Source organism: Macrotis lagotis, chromosome 5, assembly GCF_037893015.1.
Source record: "Macrotis lagotis isolate mMagLag1 chromosome 5, bilby.v1.9.chrom.fasta, whole genome shotgun sequence".
Lineage (NCBI taxonomy): Eukaryota > Metazoa > Chordata > Mammalia > Peramelemorphia > Peramelidae > Macrotis > Macrotis lagotis.
The window spans coordinates 8,696,764-8,719,523 of record NC_133662.1 but is presented as its reverse complement, the minus strand read 5'-3'; the positions used below and the strand labels follow the sequence as shown (position 1 = coordinate 8,719,523).

Sequence of the window (22,760 nt, the reverse complement as noted above, 5' to 3'; positions counted from 1 at the left end):
TAAACTGGGAAACAATCTTTACAACTAATATTTCTGAGAAAAGACTCATTTCTAAAATATACAGAGATCTGAGTCATAAAAAAAAAAGCCGTTCCCCAATTGACAAATGGTCAAAGGATATGCAAAGGCAATTTACAGATGAGATCAAAACAATCCATAGTCATATGAAAAATTGCTCTAAATCATTACTTATTAGAGAAATGCAAATTAAAGCTTCTCTGAGGTACCACCTCACACCTCTCAGACTAGCCAATATGATCAGAAAGTATAATGATCACTGTTAGAAGGGTTGTGGGAAATCTGGAGCATTCTTACATTGTTGGTGGAGCTATGAACTCATCCAACCTTTCTGGAGAGCAATTTGGAACTATGTCCAAAGGGCAACAAAAATATGCATACCCTTTGACCCAGCAATACCACTACTGGGTCTATACCCTGAAGAGATGATGAAAAAGGGTAAAAACATCACTTGTACAAAAATATTTATAGCAACCCTGTTTGTGGTGCAAAGAATTAGAAATTAAGTAAATGTCCTTCAATTGGGGAATGGCTTAGTAAACTGTAGTATATGTATGTCATGGAACACTATTATTCTATTAGAAACCAGGAGGGACGAGATTTCAGGGAAGCCTGGGGGGATTTGCATGAATTTATGCTGAGTGAGATGAGCAGAACCAGAAAAACACTGTATACCCTAACAGCCACACGGGAGTGATGATCAACCTTGAAGGTCTTGCTCATTCCATCAGTGCAACAATTGGGGATGATTTGGGGGTGTTTGCAATGGAGAATACCATCTGTATCCAGAGAAAGAACTGTGGAGTTTGAACAAAGACCAAGGACTATTATCTTAAATTTAGAAAAAAAAAACGGTTAACTTATTGTCTGATCTTGCTATCTCTTTTACTTTATGTTTCTTCTTTAAGGATATGATTTCTCTCACATCACACTCAACTTGGAACAATGTATACTATGGAAACAATGTAAAGACTGACAAATTGCCTTCTGTGGTGGGTGGGGGGAGGAAAGTAAGATTAGGGAAAAAATTGTAAAACTCAAAAGAAATAAATTTTTTTAAAAAATATCCTTATTCAGATAAATATGGAATCTGAATACAGATCAAAGCATACTATCTTCACCTTTTTAACTTTGCTTTTTCCTTCTTATGATTTTCCCCTTTCTGTTCTGATTCTTCTTTCAGTGTGACCCAATATGGAAATATATATTAAGCATGTATAAGCATGTATACGTTTAAGCTTTTTCAGATTACCTGCTATCTGAGGGTGGGAGAAAACTTTGCAAAAATGAATACTGAAAATTATATACATATAATTGGAAAAATAAAGAGAAAAAAGAATTTAAAAAAAAGTAGTGTGAAATTAGTCTAGAAAGATAGGTTGTTCCAACCAGAATGGAAAATGTTTTAAATGTCAAGAGTTTATATTTATCTAAGACAAAGAATTACTTAACACAGGCACTTAAAATGTTTGTTGATTGTAGAATTCAAAAGTTTGCAAAAGATTGTTGAAAATTATTTTTGCAGGGTGGCTAGGTGGCACAGTGGATAAAGCATCGGCCTTGTAGTCAGGAGTACCTGGATTCAAATCTGATTTCAGACAGTTAATAATTCCCTAGCCCTGTGGCCTTGGGCAAGCTACTTAAACCCATTGCCTTGAAAAAAAAATAACCTAAAAAAATTATTTTTGCAATTAGAAAAAATAAAAATAGTGATTACTGTAAGTTACTTGATTTCTTTGGCAGCTGGGTGGCCCAGTGGATAGAGCATGGTGGACCTGAGTTCAAATCCAGTCTCAGACAATTACTTAGCTCTGTGACTTTGGACAAGTCACTTAATCCCATTGGCATAAATAAAATTTTTTTAAAAAGGTATGGATTGGATGAATTGATCTCTCTTCCTCTAGCTCTAAATCCCATCATCTTAAACCACACAGCCAAGACAGAAGATATCCCAGCTTACTGCTGCTGTCCCCACTCTCCTACCCCCAGTCCCACTATACTTCAAAATGCCCTCCAAAGAAGAAAAACATAACAAACAACAAAACTTTGAAGAAACAAGTTTATTTCTCAACTTTAAGCAGGGCTGAAGCAACATTTGCAATATCCCTCCAGCAAAGCCTAAATCAACCTATCATTAAAAAAAAAAAAATTCAAGATTCCAGTTCTAGGAAAACCCAAGGGACTGAAATTCTAAGTTCAGGTCAGATGTCAGCAGTAATAATACTTGTGGGTAGGTAGCTAGTCACAGATCTCCAAAAAATTTTTATAGTCATGATCAGAGTCAAGGTTCATATAAGTTCGTAGGTTTTGCTCCCAAATTTGACTCTTCACCTCTTGAAGTCTCTTTTCTCTCTTGTCCAAAGAGGCAGCCCGGGGTGCTCCTTTTCTTTCAGTCACAGCCCGAAGATCTCCAGCAGGGAAATGTGTGATTCGAGGTTGGGGAGCTGGCCTATATCCCAAACCTTCCTGGTCTCTTTTGAGGATTGTGGGAATGGGGGCAGTCCGCCCTCTACCCCCAGGTCCCAGTCCTAATCCAGGTTCCCAGCCCCCCTTTACTAACAATTGGAAGCCAGGGCTAGAGGTAGAAACTCCTGGAGGAAAGGGGGGAGGCTGAGGTCCAGGGGACAGGGACAGGAGGTGAGCAGTAGAGCTGTTGTGATTAGGATCTCGGTAATGGGAGTTACAAGTCTCACAGTACTTTGGCAATGGAGAACAGGGCCTGGAAAAAAAGAAGGTAGCAAAAAAAGAATGAAGATGGGCTTGCTTTCAAAAGGTCCAGTTCAGTTGCTATCTCTTCCAAGAACCCTGATCACACATATGTGGGCATATTTTATCCACTATTTTTCTTAAAGTACTCTGGAGTTCTTTTGTGGTTTTCAATAAACCCCAATAAAACAATTATGGAGAAATGGTCATAGATTTAAAACTAAGAAGATTTAGAAATTATCAAGGCCAACTCCACTCCCTATTTTACAAATAAGGAACTGTGAAGCCCAGATATATTTAAATGACTTCCCCAAGTCACAGGGATAGTAAAGAACAGCATCATAGCAGAACCCAGTAGACTCTTGGAAGGGATTTATGTAGTTTTGTGTACCCAACCCAGAGCAGACACAGTGCCTTAGAGTCTACAGGTGTTTAGTAAGTCTTTGAAGAATGTATTAATAGACATAAGTTCTAAGAATAGTTCATTCAGCTCTGGAGTTGAAAAAGACTACCAGGAACATGAATAATTAGTTCCACTGAACTAGTCTTCCAGAGTCATCAAAGCTCAGTGGAAAGACAAAAGTCAAGACAACTGCCTGTGGCCCAAGATACAGAAGCTGAGCCTTGTGTCTTTAGTGTGTGACCAAAGTCCATAGTGCCTGCTTTAACTGCCTTCATGATCTTGGAACAAATTGCTCTCAGCCATCCATTCTTCCATGGAAGGAAGTCTTCACATGCTTGGGGAAGATATCACCCAAATTCATAGATGTATTTGAGGCCTGTTGGTCACTCTCAACCTGGTTTAGTCCCAATGCTCATTAAAAAAAAACAAAAAACTATCAGGTCTAACTAAGTCATGTTCCCAGGATACACACTCTCACTCTCACTCTCACACTCTCTCTCTCTCCTCACCCTCTTGGAAACCAGGGTCCTGCAATCACAGAACAATCTCAAGTGATCAGGATTCCTGTTTGGAAAGCAGTCTGGGTATTACTGACCCCTAGGCATTATTCCTTAATAAGGTGGGGTAGACCACTGCGATATTGAGAGGTAGGTAGAAAGGGTCTTGACCCAGTGGCTATCACTTTCTGAATAAATTGGCCTTCAAAATTCTTCAATACAACCAAGCCTCTCCTTCCTTTCTAGATTTGCTACACCTTATTCCCTGCCTCATTCTCCGACATCCAGTGATAATCTTCTGGCTGTTCCTAGGGCAGAGCACCCCTTCCCCTGCCGGCTCTGGGCATTTTCTCCAGCTGTGCCCCACTCCCGGATTGTTCTCTCTCCCTCCCCGCCTCCACCTCCCGGTTTCGAGTCAAGCTAAAATCCCCCTTTCTCTCCTTTAGGCACGGCGCAGAGCTTTCCCCACTAGAGGGCGCTCCCTGGGGCTTGCGCCCGGCTCGGTGCTCGGGGAAAGGCCGCTTGACTGGGCCAGGGACAAGCGCCGCCTCACCGGGCCTCGGGCCTCCGCTCTCCGCCGCTCTCCCGGATGAGCCGGGCCATGGCGGGGAAGCCGGCCTCCTCGGCCAGCTGGGCCGCGTCGCGGCCTCCGGGCTCACAGACGCCCACCCAGGCGGCTCCTCGCGCCAGGAGGTAGCGCACGGCGGGCCCCCGGCCGGCCCGCGCGGCGCACATCAGCGGGGTCCACCAGAACAAGTCCCGGGCGTTCACGTCGCCCCGGCCGGGGCCCGCGGGCTCCAGCAGGGCGCGCAGCTGCCGCACGTCTCCGGCCTGCGCGGCCCGCAGCAGCCGCGCCGTGCGCGCGTCCCAGGGCCCCTCGCTCGGGCGGCCGGCCGCAGGGGCTCCCGCTCTCCGCGTCCATCTTCTCCCCTTGGGAGGTGCCCCGGGCAGTCCCGGGGTCTCCGTGGGGAAGCCCCCCTCCACCCCGACCAGGGCCTCGTAGAAGCCCCGGGCGGCTGCCCCGTCCAGGGGAGGCTCCAGCTCCGCCGGCCGGCACCCGTCCTTCCCAAGCTCCTTCGAGTCTCGGGCCGGGACAAAGGCGATGGGGGCGGGGAGGGTCATGCCGGCCGCGGCAGGGAAAGGGCCGAGTCTGGGCCTAGAACGTGCCCCACCCGGAGGGGGGCATCCGGGTCTGCCCGCCGCCGCCGCCGCCGCCGATGGCAGCAGGGCCCCGTCCGCACCCACGTCCACTTCCCTGTGCTCGGAGCAAACGCCCCGGAAGCGATAACCGCCCAGCGTGCGCCTGCGCCGAGCCGCGGCTGGGCGAGGGCAATGAGGTGGTCCGGAGCCAAAGGGAGACTCGAAGCGCGCCGCCGCCGCGGCTTCCAGCGAGAGCTGGCAGCAGAGCCCGCCGCAGCCCCACGCTGGACGACGATGGAAAAAAAAAAAAGGAGGACGGACGGACGGACGGACGGACTCGCACCCAGACACGGACGCACTCACGATTCCTCACGCCCAGCCTTTCCTCCGCCCCTTAGCAGCCCGGGTAGATACGAATCGCTGCGGAGCGCGAGCCGGCGCCAGCCCAGAGGCTCGGACATCTCCGTGGGGGAGGGGAGGGCGCCAGCCGTTAGGCTTCTTCGTTTGCATAACGCCCCACAATGCTCCTCGTTCCTCCCAAGGTGGCCCCCGAAGCCCATACCCCGGGGCCAGAGATAGGCTTTCTGTGGAGTCAGCTGCCCACGGAAGGTGGGCACAGGCCTGCGGGGTGCAGCCGAGTCTAAACGTGAATTTGGGCCACGCTGCCTCTCACTCTTAGTTCAACCAGCAATTGAGGGCTATACAAAGAGCCCTGAGCTGCTTCGGGCCCAGCCTAGCTCCTAAGAGAGGAGGAGGAGGAGATGGAGAAGGGCAAGGGGACAACTAACAGGATGGCTGGTGCCACCTCAGGTTAGCTTCCCCCTCCCATGACAAGCCCCTTCCCTAGAGGTTGGGGTTAAACCCTTTCACTCCCCAGTGCTAACACCCTCTCTTCTTTGCAGAGAAGGGGCAAAGAAGAAATCTGTCAGGGGGGAGGGTGACTATGGGGACCTGTTTTGTAGAGCTGGCGTATAGGGGCTAACCTGGTAGATTTGTGGAGAGGTAGGAATAGGGGATGGTAAGAGCCAATTGGCAATTTGGAGAAGTAAATAAAAGGTGGGAGTAATGAAACTGGATAAGAAGAAAGAAGATGATGAACTATGATGGAGAGGTAAAAATGAGGGAAGATCTTTATACTTTACTAAGAAAATAGAAGCCATCCTTCATGAACTCTGTTTCTCGCCTATTCTATATGCTGACCCTCTCAATTATCACCCATTTTCTCCCTTGTGCCAGGCTCTTAGAAGAAAGCACCCCTTCTTGACAATCTCCTCTCAGTTTGTTCCTTTGTCTTATCTCCTCCAGAAACTTTCTCATCTTCAAATTCTTATCCACTGACTCCTTCCTGTCTACAAACATATTCTGGCCTTTATCATACTTCCCTAAACCTTCATTTGACTGAAGTACACACTCAGGTTATCATCCTAAAACCTATGCTTTTCATAGTCAAACTCCTGGAAAAAGACTTCTCTCTTAGATTACCACAACCAAAAATGTTCTTTTACAAGGTTATTAATAATTTCTCAATTATAAATTATTAGTTTTCTTAAAATTATAAATCCAATGGCTCTTTTCTCACTCATCTTTCATAAGCTCTCAGTTTTTGACACAATTCATTACCCCTCCTCCTTAAATACTTGCTTCCTACTTGGGTTTCATCATGTTGCTCTGTCCTCGTTTTCCAACCTGAATGGCCATTTCTTGGTCTCCTTTACTGGAACTTCAGTCGTTTTCTCTTAGCTCCACCTCACCACAGTTCAGTGTTAAAACCATTAAGCATGAGTGTTCCCCCTAAGGCTGTGTCTTGAACCCTCTGCTCTTCTCTCTCTACACATTTCTTTATTCATTTATTCAATTATCATCTCTATCCAAAGATCTCCCAAACCTATATAATCTAACCTTAATCTTGTTCCCAAATTCCAAGTTCTATCTCTTAGGTTCCGTAAACTCTTGTTAAGCATCTACAGTGTATCAGGTAACTGTAGTAGACGTTTGGGATACAAAGACAAAAACATTGATGGATAGTCTATTGACTGGCTGTTGGACATCTCCACTTGGATGTTCTGTAGCAATCTCAAACTCAACACGTCCAAAACAAAACTCATTTCCAACCGTGCAGCCAGCACCCATCACACCTAACCAGTTGCTCTTTCTGCTTCCAGTTTGTTCTGTCTTTAACATAGAAGAAAAAAAAAAATCTTGTTTAATCTCAAGACTGAATGTGGCACTCCCCTAATTCAGAAAGGTCTGTGTCTTACTGTTGCCTCTTGGCATAAAATACAAATTCCTCAATTCAGCATTTACTCTGGCTTGAGTTTACCTCCCAAATTTATTGCACACTAATCTCTTATCTACTCTTATGTTATAGTGAAACTGACCTGTTTGCTTTTCTCTGAATTTGGCATTCCATTTTCTTCAGTTCAGTGCTATAGCTTTAAAAATTAAGAATAAACTGAAAAGTTAAGTCCATTACCTTGGCTACTCTATCTGTGAGATATGTACGGGAACAACTCTGTCGTCCTACTTAGGAAAATGCATAGGAAAAATGCTCCTGGTCTCTGTAATGCACTTCATCCCGTTCATCTCTTAGAATTCTTAGCTTCTTTCAAGGCTCAACTCAGATGCCAACTCCTTACTAGGAAGTCTTTCCTAATCCTAGATTTTCATTTTCTCTTAATTATCTTGTACCTCATAGGGAAATCGAAGAATATCATCAATGAGATTACAGATCAACAAGAGTACTGGAATACATGTAATCACCGTACATTTACAGGGCCTGTTTTCAGGGTTTCTTTTGTAATCCCACCCTCTTTCAATGCCTTGAACGTAACATGTTTAAAAAATGTTTGTTAAAAGAATTGAATGATGAATGATTGAAGAGAATGGGATGATGGCTAGTTAGGGGGATGAGGGCTGCGAGAAAAGGAGAGATAATGATTAAAAATATGCTTGAGAGAGAACAGCTAGATTGGTTTACAGTAAATTGAATATAGGCTGAAGAGCTAGACCATTATTGTAGATCCTCCAACTCTACTTTAGTCCAGGGCACAAAACTACGTTTCCCATGTTCACCAGCGCTTACCTCGTTCTCGAATCACGTCCCCAGCGCCTTGCCCGAGTGCTTCCTCCTCTGCGGCCCCGCCCCTTGCCCTATTTCTCTGAGAGGGCCGGGGCCCGGGTGTCTCCCGGAAGTCGTAGGCTCAGCCCTGCCTCGCCGCGCCTGGAGACTCCATCTCCCGTCTTCCTCGGGGAAGCCCGGTGTGCTGCGCCTGCGCCCTGCCTGCTTTCCCGCCCTCCCATTTCTCTTCCCCCTTCCCTTCCCCCTTCGCCCCCCACCACTTCTCCTGCCGCGGTCGGGTCCGCGGCCTTAGCTGCGCGGCTTCGCTGCTGCCGCCGCCGCCGCCGCCCCGGGAGCAGCTTGGCCCTCTCCCTCCCGAGCCCGGCCCGGTCGGTGAGTCGGAGCACGACCCTCCGCACGCTGGGGGCGGGACCCGGGGACGCTCGGCCTTGGGGAGGGAGAGGTCCTGAGGAAGGACGGGAGGCCGCGGTGGCCCCGGATCCGAGGCGGGCCCGGGCTCAGGGCGCGCGGCGCCCCCCCAGGGCCTGGCCCGGAGCCGCCCCGAAGCCTGTGGGCAAGGGCTGAGGGCCCCGCGGAAGCTGCCTGGGCCCGGCCCCCCGGGGGGAGGAGAGGGTGCCCTGGGCGGCCGAGGGACCCGCGAGGGGCGAGGAGGGGGCCCGCCCCCCACACACGCGCGAGGGTTCTGAGCCTCGGGGAGCGCAGACTCGGCCGAGGAGGTGAACATGGAGAAATTCGGGGCTCGGGGCGGGGGAGAGGAGCAGGGCTCCCCGGTAACTGAGTCCGCGAAGGGGCCCCGAGAGGGCCGGCATCCCGGGGACGGGGAGCTCCGGGGGGAGCCTGCCCTTCTCCAGGCTCACCTCTGTCCCCTCAGCCGACGTGAAGATGAGTAGCTCAGAGGAAGTGTCGTGGATCTCCTGGTTCTGTGGGCTTCGTGGCAATGAGTTCTTCTGTGAGGTAAGATCTCTAGTCAGAGAGGGCTCCCCAGGTTGTGCCCCACTCACCCGCAGATACTATCCTCCACATGGCTACTCCTCGTCTCTAGTTCTTGGGAGTTAAGTGCCTAGTCTCTTTCCTCGATACTAACCAGCCTTGGTGGAGCGTGTCATTACGCTCCTGAAGCTGCCTCATTTTTCAGGAACCCATCCAGGAGTTCTCCATAGGAGAGGCTTAAGAATCTGAAGTGGGTATATTTTACTTGGGGTATTGTTCTTCCATTGAGGAACTCTAGGCGGTCTTGTTCTTTTTCATGTAGTAGGCATTGGCAGTCTGGTGAACTCATGAACACCTTAGAGATACAAAATAACATTACAGTAGAAACCAATCGTATTGATATAGTTATCAAAATATTGAGTTGGGGAAAACAAATTCGCAGGCCCCGGATTAAGAGCCCCTTGCTCTGTTGTCATGAAAGAGAAAGCCTTGAAATGGCTTGTCGGAGAGGCAAATAACTGCTGTGGTAAGGAGAGGGTGATTGAGATGTAGGGTGCCTTTGGGAGCAAAATAGATAATGGCTCTGTTATGTAACATGTCAGAGGTAACTTATCTTTCCTACCATCCTGGTGCTAATCTTCCAAATGTCAGGATACTTTCCTCCTTTGTATTCTAACAGGTGGATGAAGACTATATCCAAGACAAGTTCAATCTCACAGGACTCAATGAACAAGTGCCCCACTATAGGCAGGCACTAGACATGATCCTCGACTTGGAACCTGGTGAGATGCCCCCCACCTGCCTCTTTTATTACAGTTTTCTAAGATGCCTGACTCTTTTCCTTTATTCCAAGCTCCCTAATATGAATCCTCTAACTTTTTCTGTACCCACAACTCCTGCCTACATTTTTTGACTTTTTTTGTTTGTTTTTGCAAGGCAATAGGATTAAGTGACTTGCCCAAAGTCACACAGCTAGGTAATTAAGTGCCTGTGGATGATTCTGAATTTAGGTACTTCCAGACCCCAGGGTCCATGTTCTATCCATTGCACCACCTAGTTGCCCCGATTTTTTGACTTCTAATAAAATTCCTCAGTACTCTGAGCCTGTCTTATAACTCCTACCACATCTTGATTTTAATTGCAAAAATCATCACCCCATCCTCAGTTTTTCCCTTTCTCTTAGTATCTTCCAATTTCCTGTTCCCAGCTTCTGACCAGTAGCACAGCTCTGTTGCATTCATTTTTGTGTTAGATTTGTAGGGAGGAGGCAGGAGGGAACTCTGGAGATTTATATAGCAGTATTCCATGGAGGGCATTGTTTTTCTAGGTTAGTTTGACAGTTGAGCCCAAGTTCCTGGGCCAGGTTAAGGGTGAGTGGGCTGGAGACAAAAGGAGGGTGGAGGGAAGATAGACTTGACTGGTATTTCCTGGGGATGGGTAGGGCTTCATGGGGAAAGGGATGAGTGACAGCTTGACTGGATCCTGGTTTGGGTGTGGGGGGCATGTTTCAGATGAGGAGTTGGAGGACAACCCCAACCAGAGTGACCTGATCGAGCAGGCAGCTGAGATGCTGTATGGACTGATTCATGCCCGCTACATCCTCACAAATCGTGGCATCGCCCAGATGGTGAGGTTATCCCACCTCAATCTAATTTTGTTTACTGATTGTTGAAGAAATAAAAAGAAACATAAGGGAAAATAACTTTTTTTTTTATCCTAAGAGTTAGAAAACAAGGGATTAGAAATTACATAGGATTTTCCCATCTGAGAAAATGAAGTTTAAAATTGGGCTATCCCACAATTAGTTTTTGTTTATTATTAATGACAGAATTTTCTGTAGTTCCTGAGTGGTTTTTATGCTCTATTAGGAAAGTAACATTTGGGGAATTACTATCTTCCTTTGAGGCAACCAGTAACTTCATAAGAACAAAGTTAAGAAATTTCATGTCTATACAGACAAGTGTTATGATGAGAGTAAGGGGAAAGGAATAATTGGTTCTTAGCTATTTCAAATACCTTAGAGATAAAGGGAGTACTTTATACCTGTGGTGGAAATGTACCCCAAAGAAAACTTATATATATATATATATATATATATATATATATATATATATATATATATATATATATATATTTATGTACAACCTCTTTTTGGACCAATACCTTAAAATATGCTACTATTTCCCAATGTTTCCCCTCTCAGTTGGAAAAATACCAGCAGGGAGACTTTGGCTATTGTCCCCGTGTATATTGTGAAAACCAGACCATGTTGCCCATTGGTAAGTATTTGGGGGGGGGGGGAAGGGAAGGAATTCCTAAGGAGGAGTGGAGTTGGGGCTTATGGGACCAAAAGCCTGGGTCATAGGTTGGAGGCAGGCAGAAGGTGAAGAATCAGATGCTGAAATTACTTCCCACTGCTCTTAGGATTATCAGACATACCAGGTGAGGCCATGGTGAAGCTGTACTGCCCCAAGTGCATGGATGTTTACACTCCCAAGTCGTCCAGGCACCACCACACAGATGGTGCTTATTTTGGCACTGGTTTTCCCCACATGCTCTTCATGGTGCATCCTGAGTACAGACCCAAACGGCCTGCCAACCAATTTGTGCCCAGGTGAGAATGGAAGAAGAACCGGGGTAGATTGATCAGGCTTCACCATCCCCCTTTTCTTGGGAATACCTCCCCTGAAAACCAAGTGAAGGAAGCTAGAGGTTATTTGTTGGGAGATGATCCCAAAGGGGGCCCTTTAGATTTCAGTCAACAGTGGGTTTGAGAATGTGGTGACTAGTGTCCCACTTTTCCCTTTTTTTGATCTTTTCCTTCTTCCCAGGCTGTATGGCTTCAAGATCCACCCTATGGCCTATCAACTGCAGCTTCAGGCAGCCAGCAACTTCAAGAGCCCTGTCAAGACCATCCGCTGACTTATCTCCTCCCCTCCCCCCTACACCTCAGGCTGTGACATCATTCCCCCACCCCCACCCCCAGTACATACACACACCTTTCCAGAACCCCTAATGGTTTTTAGTTTAAATTAAGAAGTCATTATTGTGGTGGTATGGTGGGAGTATGAAATAAAATGGAGGAAAAGGCACAGCTTCAGCCCAATAACTGGGGTTTAAAAGGGGAATTTTAAAAAATGATCGAAATGTGGGCATTCATAGCCTACTACCCATCCCCACCCAAAAGAACTGGCCTAGTTTGCACCATAAAATTGTATTTGAGAGAAGAGCAGAAATCAAATTTGGAACATAGAGGTAAAGTCAGGAGGAGGGTAAATTACTTGAAATTCTGTCACTCGAGTTTCTAAAGAAAACTTAAGACTTTCTAAAGTCACTGCCCCTTTCAAAATTTTACACATTATCTTTAAGACAAAAATTGGAGATGTGATGATATAAACAAAAATGTCCCAGGGTGGAGTGGATCTTTGTGAAGTCAGCAGGTGCCTGCCAGGGAAGGTGTGATTAGGTCAGGTGGCCCTGCCTGCTTACTCCCATTGAGTCCAGCCTTCTGGCCTTGGTGTAACTTTACACGTTTGGGGTTTTTTTGCAAGGCAATGGGGTTAAATGGCTTGCCCAAGGCCACACAGTTTAGTGAATTATTGTCTGAGGCTGAATTTGAACTCGGGTACTCCTGACTCCAGCGCCGGTGCTCTTATCCACCACGCCACCTAGCTGCCCATTGGTGTAAATTTACCTTGTGGCGGTCCACTGCTACTACCCAGACTAAGACTTGTCGAGGGGAGGGTTCATGGGGAATTCTGGAACTCAGTAATTTTTGCCTTAGGGCCAGAGGTGAAGCTACTCTGCTGCACTTTGAAACAGGCCCCTTTGGTTATCTTGTCATACATCCTAGTCCTGTCCTTGGCTCTGAATTCTTCACCCCCTCCTCTGACTGCTGTCCCTGCAGCTGGGACCTTGGGTGGGTGGGAACACCCTGTTCATCTTGGTTTATGGGCAACTTTTTACACTGTCCACTCCCAATATGCATATACACACTGAGTTGGGGAAATGGGAATAGGGATACACATCTCCTAGTCCATAATTGCCCCCAGATTAATAAGGCAACAGGGATTTGTGGGAGTAACTTTTGTGAGAAATCTTACCTTGAGCTATTCAAATGAGAGCCATCCTTAGTGTTTCGAACTTGACCTTGGGTAAGCATATTACAAGGGACAGAGCCCTGAAATACTCTCATCTCTGCCACTGTGACCTTGGGCAGGATATTCTCATTGGGCTTCAATTTTTATCCTAAAAATGAGATTAGCTGTACATGATCTAAGGTCTTTTCCACTCTATCCTGTGTCTCTTATATTGATTTGGGACTGAGAAAGGAAGGTGGATACTAGGAGGGAAGGGTTGGGCAGGACTGCTCTCAGCCACCAAGCCCCTTTCATCTTAGGTGCCAACCCCAGTCTCCCTTCTGCCATCCCAATTCCTCCACTGCTACCGAAGCATCTTGGACTCAAACATCTGCCCCACAGTCAAAGGTGGAGGCTGCCTAACTATTCACAATGGTGAGTGACCTCCACCTTTTTTCCCACCTCATTAAACTGAACCTTTCCAGCTTTTCCTTCTAGCTGTCTGGAAACCACTACATCAGGAGCCCGAAGCTTCCCTAACATTTTGACTGCCCTTTTTTGTTGTTTTTTTCAAGGCAATGCGGTTAAAGTGACTTGCCCAAGGTCACTCAGCTAGGTAATTAGCTCTGAGGTCAAATTTGAATTCAGGTACTCCTGACTCCAAGACCAGTGCTCTATCCACTGTACCACCTAGCTACCCCTAGACTGCCCTTTTTCTGTTCCCAAATAAATCCTAGTTCCAAACTACACTGGTGGTTCCTACTACCCTCAATCCTACGCCAGTTCTTCACTGACCTCATATCCAAAAAATTTATCCTAAGATATCAATTGTTGATTTAATTCCAACCTCAACCTTCACTGCCACCTTTCCATTCTTTTCTCAGCACTCTTTCCCCCCCCCCCCCCCCTTTATTTTATGGCACCACACATTTCAAATCTGTCCCTACAAATCTTAGGAGTATAGGTTAAAGTTGGAGGAAGTATTTATATACTTTGGAGGCAATATAGTTTTGGGTACTGGAAAAAGACTGCCATTAAAGCAGTTTGAGGGGAAAGGACATTTACTGATGAATGCAAAATGAAGACAATGACACTTTGGAGGGACTTGAGGACAGTCTGGAAACACGAAATAGGTTGGGAGGCAAAGTGAAGACATTCTGAAGACAGGTGTAAGGACATTTGGGGAGTCTGGAGGGAAGAGGGAGACTACCTTCAGGCAGTAAGAAGTCAAACGACTGTAGGGCAAAGGAGCCAATGTCAGAGTACTCACTATCTGGCTTCTATGCTAAGTCTTTGGGTGTCTAATCAATGCTGTCATGAGCCACTAATTCTCCCAACACATCTGTGACCAGACCTTGTTGCAGAATCAAGATAAAAATGTTAGATTTCCTCAATTCCACTCCCACCTCTAGAGTTATAACCACCACACATTCTCCAACAGAATCCTCAACCAGCCAAATTGAATGGCCCTAACCAGCCACTTCTGAGAGTTAACTTAGAGACCACTTACCTTTCTTGGCCCCCAAATCTAATCCTACCTTAGAATACATCGAGGGATCTCAGTAAGATGCCTTTTACCTTATTTCTGGGAATTCTTGGAAAGTTCCAAAGTACAAAACCTATCCTTCAGGGTCCTGGCTGCCCACTCCCAAGTTTCTTTTTCAGATTTTCCAATGCAATCAAAGTCAATTCACCACATTCATGAAATATCTCAACTACATGAAGATACTGTTAGGCACCTTACTACCCTGAGATGATACATGATAGACTCTCAGAGCCAGGAGAGACCTCAGAGGTCATTTAGCCCAATGACTATATCTCCCAAGGCCCTAAACATTTTACAGGTTGCCTCTCTAGATTTCATTTTCCTAATTTATAAAGTGAGGAACCCCTTTAAAGAGTTGTCAATGGAAAAACTTCTTGTCAACTCTATAAAACTATACAAATGTGAGTTTTAATTACTAATGGTCACATCATTATTGGCAAAGCAGGATAGAGTTCACATTAAGTTCCAGCTGACTAATGCTCTTTCCATTACACCTTTTTCCCTCAGTATTAGATCATTTAAACTTCATCTCTTAAGTTTCACCCTGACCCCTTTTCCCCATCAGTAGTGAAAGAGGAGGAGTTGGTAATATCTCTATACCTTAGTCTTTTTCCTCTAATTTTAATAATAAAATGATGCAAAAAAAAAACTGTCCAAATTTAATGAGATTGCGAATAGGCTGGGGGGAGGGGTGTGTGTGACATAGATGTTAGCTTCATTTTACAATTATACAACCAGAAGTATCTGAGGTGACATTTAAACTCAGATTTTACTGAGTCCAGATCCAGTGCTCAATTCACTGTGCCACCTAACTGCCTCATGCTGGCCCTTCCTATCCAACCAATTGTCTCCTACCTTGTTCCATGTATTCCACCTCCAAGTCTGGAATGCTCTCTGCCTCAATTTCCTTGTTTCCCAGTCTTTTTTAACCTTAGTTCCTTCCCTAGTGGGCAACTAGGTGGCATAGTTAATAAGTAGAGGACTGACCTTGGAGTCTGGAAGAAGAGAGTTTGAATCCAACCTCCCACTGAATTGACACTAACTGAATGACCTTGGGCAAGTCATTTAACCCTATTCGCCTTATCCAGGGCCATCTCCATCCATCCTGATCCATATCTAGTCACTGGACTCAGATGGCTCTGAGAAAGAAAGTGAAGCTGGTTACTTTGCCCAGTACCCTTTCACTCAAATCCAATTTGTTTCCTTGTCACAGCATCACCCTCCCTGATGTCATGGTCCTCTGAGGAACAAGGACAAGCATTATTATCTTTCCTCTTGAGACTACTCCTGATTTATATTGAATGTTTCTCATTTTTATCTAGTTGTTTTCATGTAAACTATGAACTCCTTGAGAACAGCCACTGAACTTTGTTGTTCTTTATATCTATCCCCAGGGTTGAGCACAGCTCCTGACACAAATCAGGAACTTCATGCTTTTAGACTTGACTGGACAAGGAAGAGTCGGACTTTGGGGTTCATCCAGGCCTTTCTGCCACCCCCAATTTCCAGATGATTCCTCAAGAATGTTAGACCCTGGCATCCTGTAAAATGTAAAAATAATAGTTGTGAGGACCAAAGGAGATAGTAGTGGTACCTAGCATAAAGCAAGCAATATTTAAATGCTATTATTATTAACAGGATTTTCTATTTGATCCAGTAGATAACAGAAAATGGAGATAAGGAGAGGAATTTGAGACAAATTTCTCTAAACCAATCTGACAAGCCCCACCGCAAGATGGTAGCAATGTTAGAAGAGAGAAGGGAGCAGTTAGTTATATGAGAATAGTTAAGAAGATAAAATCAATGACAACTACTTAGGGATGGGAGAGGTGAAAGAAAGTGAAAAGAAAATGACATCACAGTTGCTGGTGAATGGGAAAACTTTTTTTTTAATTAAGCATTTACTATGTCTAAAGCACTGGGGATTTAAATGGAAATTCAAACAACCCCTGCTGTCAAGAAGTTTACATTCTCATCAGCATTTCTTTATATCACCATCAAAACCCAGCAGCAAGAGGCAGAAAGAGAAATTCCATTTAAAATAGCTATAAACAATATAAAATACTTGGGAAACAAAGCTAGGAATTATATGAACACAATTATAAAACATTTTTCACACAAAGTCAGATCTAAATAATTAGAAAAATATCAATTGCTGATGTGTAGGCCAAGTCAATATTTTTTTTTTTTTAAAAAGGACTATTCTATAGATTGAAGCATACTTTTCATGAGGTTTCTCCTTTTTTTGGAGCGGAGGTTATGTTTACTTGCCTATTGTGATGTTTTCACTTCACATTTTTAGATTACATCAAATAACTAGCTTTCTCAGTGACGGGGAGTGGGGAGGAAGGGAGAGAATTTGGAACCCGAGGTTTTAAAAGTGAACATTAAAACCAGAGGGAAAAATAAAATAAAATATAAATTTTAAAAATGACTATTCTGCCTAAACTAATTTACTTATTCAGTGCCATACCAATCAAATAAAATATAGTAATAATAATAATAATCTAAACTAAATGGGAGGAAATCAATATTTGATAAGAATATAGAATTTAGGGGCAGCTAGGTGGCCCAATGGATAAAGCACGGGCCCTGAAGTCAGGAGTACCTGAGTTCAAATCCGGTCTCAGACACTTAATAGTTACCTAGCTGTGTGGCCTTGGGCAAGCCACTTAACCCCATTTGCCTTGCAAGAAAAAAAAAAGAATATAGAACTTACTGTGCTAAGTGCTTTACAAATATTATCTTATTTGATTCTTATAAACAATCCTATGAAGTTAGGTGATATTATTATCCTCATTTTTCAGTTGAGAAAACTGAGGCAAAAAGAAGTGACTTGTCCAAGATCACACAGCTAGTAAGTTTCTAAGTGTCTGAGGCCAGATTTGAATTCCAGGTTCTACTGACTCCAGTTCTGGTGCTCTATTCACTGTACCACCTAGCTGCCCCTATATAGCTTTTTTTTCAGTGAAGAGTTTAAGATCAAACTGACCTCAACCTGATCAGATCTGAGATGAGATCAGGTCTACTCCATCTGGTCCTGAGTTGACCTAGGGTCCTTGACTTTTGCAAGTGTCCTGGTCATTATACTGATGAATGTATATATGAAAGACCAGGACAGGGAAAACATTAAGAATGGTAAAGGGAGGGGGCGGCTAGGTGGCATAGTGGATATAGCACCGGCCTTGGAGTCAGGGGTACCGGGTTCAAATCCGGTCTCAGACACTTAATAATTAATTACCTATCTGTGTGGCCTCGGGCAAGCTACTTAACCCCATTTGCCTTGCAAAAACCTAAAAAAAAAAAAAAGAAAAAAAAGAATGGTAAAGGGAGAGCATATTGATTAGATTGTAACCCTAATGATTCAGACCAATGGCTGACTCAGAGAGGAGGAGAAAGTCTTTCAAATTGAATATAAGATTATACATTGTCACAATTCAGGGCATTTCCTGCTAGGGGAAATGGTCCTATTCTGCAGAAAAATTAATTAATAAAAAATCCCTATTTTAATCTGGACTAAGTTTTTATAATTATGAGCCATTTATAACACTCTCCCACCCTCTTCCTACATCTACTGAAACTCACTAGCTTGCTGGTTCTCCAAAGAGCCTTTTGTAGTAATTTATTGTACTCATCTGAAAACTTTTTGTTTTAGTTTCTGGACTTTTTGTGGCAAATTATAAACTGTTTTTACAACCTGTGAATTAAAGTCCTTAGACTTTCTTACTTCCCTGAATCTGAGAGATTGGTGAGTTCTTCACAAAATCTTTAAGCTCCCCTTTTCACCTAAACCTCATTTTCCCATTTTCAATACCACAACAATCCTTGCCACTTGTGGGCCTCATGACATGCGGGGCTCATATTACATAATAACTACTACAATATAAACAGAAAAAAATGTAACCACAAAATAATAAAAAAGAAATGAATGCTAGGGGTAAGATAGATGGCACTGTGGATAGAGCACTGACCCTGGAGTCAGAAGGACCTGAGAGCAAATCCAACCTCAGACACTTAATACTTAGCTGGGTGACCTTGGGCAAGTCACTTAACTCCACTGCCTTGTGAAAAAAATTTTTTAAAGTGAATGCTGCAAAATTACAAAGAACAATCTTGGCATCAAAGAACAAATATGTGAAGACACTCTCAGCCCCTTGCAGATATCAGAGGTTCAGAAGCAGGGCCCATTGCACACATTTTCGGACTTTTCCACTGTATTTTTGTTTTTCAGGATTTGTTTCTCTTATTTTACTTTTTCTTAAAAAAAATAGTCTTTCTTACATGGAATTGCTCTGGGAGGGGTAGAAGAGGAAATGTTTAGCAGTTTCAGTCATGTCTGACTTTTTTTTTTAAATTTAAACCATTTAAAGTTTTCTTGCAACATTACTGGAGTAGTTTCCATTTCCTTTTCCAACTCATTTCATAGATGAGGAAACTGGGGCAAATAAAGTGACTTGCCCAGAGTCACATAAATAGTAAGAGTCTGAAACCAACTTTAAACTTAGGTTCTCCTAACTACAAGACCAGCTCTCTATTCACTATGCCACCTAGTTTCCCAGAGGAGGAAAATAGGGAGAAATTTTAATGAGGTAATAAAACCAAAAAAATTTTAAAAATTTATTTTTTTTTTTAAAAAAGGAAGATAATCTTCCAGGGCAGAGCCAAGATGGCAAGCATGAAGCTAACATGCTCCCAGAGCTTTTCCCATGAAGCCTTTCAACTAACATTCAAGGAATAGATCCAACCAAGAAAAAGAAAAAGATAAGATCAAAAGAAGTTTTCAATGGTAAATATCTTGGAGGATCTACAGTGAAGGTATCACTTTGGGGGAAACAGGGAAGTAAAGCAAAGTTGGTGGGAGAGCAAGAAAGCCAACAGGAGGCTCTTAGCCACTGAGCAATCCAGGTCCTGACAGCTTGACAACAGCCAAGGCCCCGGCAGCTAGATAGCAAGCCAGCAAAGAGTAACTCAACCCCAAACAAAGTCTGAACCCTGGGAACACTAGGGCAAAAGAGAGGACAGGGCTGGGAACAACCTGGTGCTAAGTCAGAACCTGGAAACAAAGGAGGAAATAAACCTCTGCAAAGGCAAGGCCTAGACTGCAACACCAATGACAAGCCAGGGTTCAGAATCCAGTCTCAGAAAAAAACAAGTTTAAATCAGCACTCCCTATAATTCAGGAGCAGAGCTAAAATAACAAAGATGAACCAAAAACCTAAAAGAGTGCTCAGTATAGAAGACTGCTTGGCAGATAAAGATGATAATAATACCATGTTGGAAGAAAAAAAATCAGTGAAAAAATCACTCACAGGGGAAGTCTCAAAACAGTCTATGAATTGGACTCAAATCCAAAAACACATAGAAGAGCTTAAACAGGAATTTAAAAACCAAAGAAGAGAGGAAGAAGAAAAATGGAAAAAAGAAATGAGAGTCATGCAAGAAAATTATGAAAAATTGACTAGAAAATTTACCACCTTTAAAAAAAGGAAATACAAAAGGTAATTGAAAAAAAACCCTAAAAATGAAATAGAACAAATAGAAACCAATGAAACCAAGATTCCATCAAACAAAAAAATAAGATTGAAAAAATTGAAGAAAACATAAAGTACCTTTTAGGAAAAACAAATAACTTGGAAAATAAATCCAGAAGAGATAATCTATGAATCATGAGACTACTAGAAAGCCTGGATCAAAAAAAGAACCTGGGGGCGGAGCCAAGATGGTGACAAGAAGGGATCAAGTCTTAGGCGCTCTCTGATAAAACTTGAAACTAAGGACTCTAACTAAACTTTCCAGAGACAGAACCCACAGAGGGACCCAATGAGGCAGTTCTCCTACTCAAGGTAACATGGAAAAGAGCAGAAAGGCTCTGCTCCCCGGGGTCAGAGGGGCAGCCTGCCAGAGTGAAAGAACTTCAGCCTCCCAGAGGCAGACCCAGAGAGCTGGGAGCCCCAGCTCACAGCAGCGGGGGAATCTCCTGAGCTGCACCCCCGGGGAGCACCGGGCACAAAGTGGGGGAATAGCAGGGGACCTCTGCCAGAGCGAGCACATGGAGCCCAGCCCTCAGGGCACACAGCGAGCAGCTTGGTCTTTTGGCAGCCCAGATCCAGAAACAGAAGCAGGCAGAGTTGGTAAGCAGGAGCCCCCAGGGCATGAGCCCATTGAGCTGAGGGAGGGGAGTGAAGAGAGACTGCAGAGCTCTGTCCTCTGCCCCTGGAAGAGGATTCTGGGGCTCTGACCACATTCAGATCTTGATCGCAGTCTAGGGCCCCCCCCCCCCATAGAACAGCAGGGCCCCCCTCACCTCAGCCCCATGGCAGAGTGGGGCACATATGGTTATTCACAGACCAGGAGGGAGGACAGAGCCTCACACACACTGAGACCCTTGTGGGAGTGTTCCAAAAGCTCAGGAAGCACCCCAAAACCAGGCCAAGGCTGGGAAAATGAGCAAGCAGAGAAAAAAGAGGAAGACTATTGAGAAATATTTTGCAAATGAGCCCAAGAAGGATCAACATACTCAGTCTGAAGATGAGGAAGCACAAGCTCCTGCATCTAAAGACTCCAAGAAAAACAGAAATTGGGCTCAGGCTATGACAGAGCTCAAAAAAGACTTTGAAGATCAAATGAGGGAGTTAGAAGAAAAACTGGGAAAAGAAAGGAGAGGAGAGATGCAGGAAAAACATGAAAATGAAGTCAGCAGCTTAGTCAAGGAAATCCAAAAAAATGCTGAAGAAAATAGCATGCTAAAAACCAGCTTAGGTCAAATGGATAAAACAGTTCAAAAAGTTATTGAGGAGGGGCAGCTAGGTGGCATAGTGGATAGAGTACCAGCCTTGGAGTCAGGAGTACCTGGGTTCAGGTCTGGTCTCAGACACTTAATAATTACCTAGCTGTGTGGCCTTGGGCAAGCCACTTAACCCCATTTGCCTTACAAAAACATAAAAAAAAAGTTATTGAGAAGAAGAATGCCTTAAAAAGCAAAATTGGCCAGACGGAAAAAGAGATAAGAAAACTCTCTGAGGAGAACAAATCCTTCAGACAAAGAACAGAATTCAGGGAGATTGATGAATTTACCAGAAATCAGGAATCAATACTTCAAAACCAAAAAATGAAAAATTAGAAGAAAATGTGAAATATCTCATTGAAAAAACAACTGATATGGAAAGATAGGATAGGATAGGAAAGATAATTTAAAAATTATTAGAATACCTGAAATTCATGATCAGGAAAAGAGCCTTGACATCATTTTCAAAGAATTACTACAGGAAAATTGCCCTGATATTCTAGAAGCAGAGGGCAAAATAGAAATGGAGAGAATCCACTGAACCCCCCGAGAAAGAGATCCCAAAAAACCAACCCCTAGGAATATTATAGCCAAGTTCCAGAGCTCCCAAGTCAAAGACAAAATATTGCAAGCAGCCAGAAGGACACAATTCAAATACTGTGGAGCTGCCGTCAGGATCACACAAGATTTAGCAGCAACTACATTAAAAGCTTGTAGGTCTTGGAATATAATATACTGGAAGGCAAAAGAGCTTAGAATGCAGCCAAGAATCAACTACCCAGCAAGGCTGAATGTCCTCTTCCAGGGAAAAAGATGGACTTTCAATGAACCAGGGGAATTTCAAATGTTCCTGCTGGAATGGCCAGAGCTGAACAGAAGATTTGATCTTCAGATACAGGACTCAGGTGAAGCATGGAGATTGGAGGAGAGGGGAAAATATGAGGGACTTAATGATGATGAACTGCATGTATTCCTGCATAGAAAAATGACACTGATAATACTTATATGAACCTTCTCAGTTAATAAAGCAGGTAGAAGGAGCTTTTATAGTTGAAGCACAAGAGAAAGGTGAATTTGAAGATAAAATATGGTGTAAAAATGGAGTCAATAGAAAAAAAGGGAAATGTAATGGGAGAAAGAAAAAGGAGAGGGGGAATAGGCCAAGATATTTCATATAATAAGATTTTTTTTTATTACAATGAGCTATTGCAATGATATGGAAAGGGGAGGCAAGGGGGAATGAGGGAACCTTTGCTTTTATCAGAGGTGGCTAGGAGAAGAAACACCAAATATACTCAATGGGGTATAGGCATCTGGAGTAAGAAGGAGGGGGAGAGCAGGGGGAAGGGGTGGGGATGTGAATAAAGGAGGAGAGGATGGACCATGGGGGGAGAGTGGTCAGATAAAACACATTTTCTTTTTTACTTCTTGCAAGGGGCTGGGATTGGAAGGCCTGCCCAGGACCATGGGGCCAGGTGGATTCTGGGCCTAAAGGGTGGTATGGGGGCTCAGGGCTTCTTGGCCCCAGGACCAGGGATCTGTCTGCTGTGCCACTCAGCTACCCTACAGCAGAGTCAG

At 44.3% G+C, this 22,760-nt stretch overlaps 2 protein-coding genes across 3 annotated transcripts; one reads left to right on the top strand and one right to left on the bottom strand.

Moving 5' to 3' along the window:
• Positions 1-2,028: 2,028 nt before the first annotated feature.
• On the bottom strand, positions 2,029-4,790 carry GPANK1 (G-patch domain and ankyrin repeats 1). Its single transcript, XM_074236710.1, has 2 exons — positions 4,178-4,790; positions 2,029-2,737 (listed from the first exon to the last, which is right to left on the bottom strand). Exons 1-2 carry the CDS (start codon positions 4,744-4,746, stop codon positions 2,257-2,259), a joined length of 1,050 nt encoding a protein of 349 aa, XP_074092811.1. The 5' UTR covers positions 4,747-4,790; the 3' UTR covers positions 2,029-2,256.
• Positions 4,791-5,407: 617 nt separating this feature from the next.
• On the top strand, positions 5,408-11,865 carry CSNK2B (casein kinase 2 beta). Of its 2 annotated transcripts, none has more exons than XM_074236711.1 (7): positions 5,408-5,574; positions 8,715-8,797; positions 9,453-9,555; positions 10,285-10,400; positions 10,977-11,052; positions 11,198-11,387; positions 11,605-11,865. In XM_074236711.1, exons 1-7 carry the CDS (start codon positions 5,526-5,528, stop codon positions 11,693-11,695), a joined length of 708 nt encoding a protein of 235 aa, XP_074092812.1. In that variant the 5' UTR covers positions 5,408-5,525; the 3' UTR covers positions 11,696-11,865. The 2 variants fall into 2 exon arrangements, with proteins under 2 accessions (XP_074092812.1, XP_074092813.1); XM_074236712.1 differs by lacking the exon at positions 5,408-5,574 and adding an exon at positions 7,185-8,215.
• Positions 11,866-22,760: the final 10,895 nt, after the last annotated feature.

Excerpts from the sequence above, each read along its gene's own strand:
- GPANK1 (XM_074236710.1), bottom strand. The coding sequence starts at position 4,746 with ATGACCCTCCCCGCCCCCATCGCCTTTGTCCCGGCCCGAGACTCGAAG. Across the intron at positions 2,738-4,177 it reads GAGCGGAGGCCCGAGGCCCG|GCCCTGTTCTCCATTGCCAA; the intron begins GTGAGGCGGCGC and ends CTTTTTTTCCAG.
- CSNK2B (XM_074236711.1), top strand. The coding sequence starts at position 5,526 with ATGGAGAAGGGCAAGGGGACAACTAACAGGATGGCTGGTGCCACCTCA. Across the intron at positions 5,575-8,714 it reads GATGGCTGGTGCCACCTCAG|CCGACGTGAAGATGAGTAGC; the intron begins GTTAGCTTCCCC and ends CTGTCCCCTCAG. Across the intron at positions 11,388-11,604 it reads GCCAACCAATTTGTGCCCAG|GCTGTATGGCTTCAAGATCC; the intron begins GTGAGAATGGAA and ends CCTTCTTCCCAG.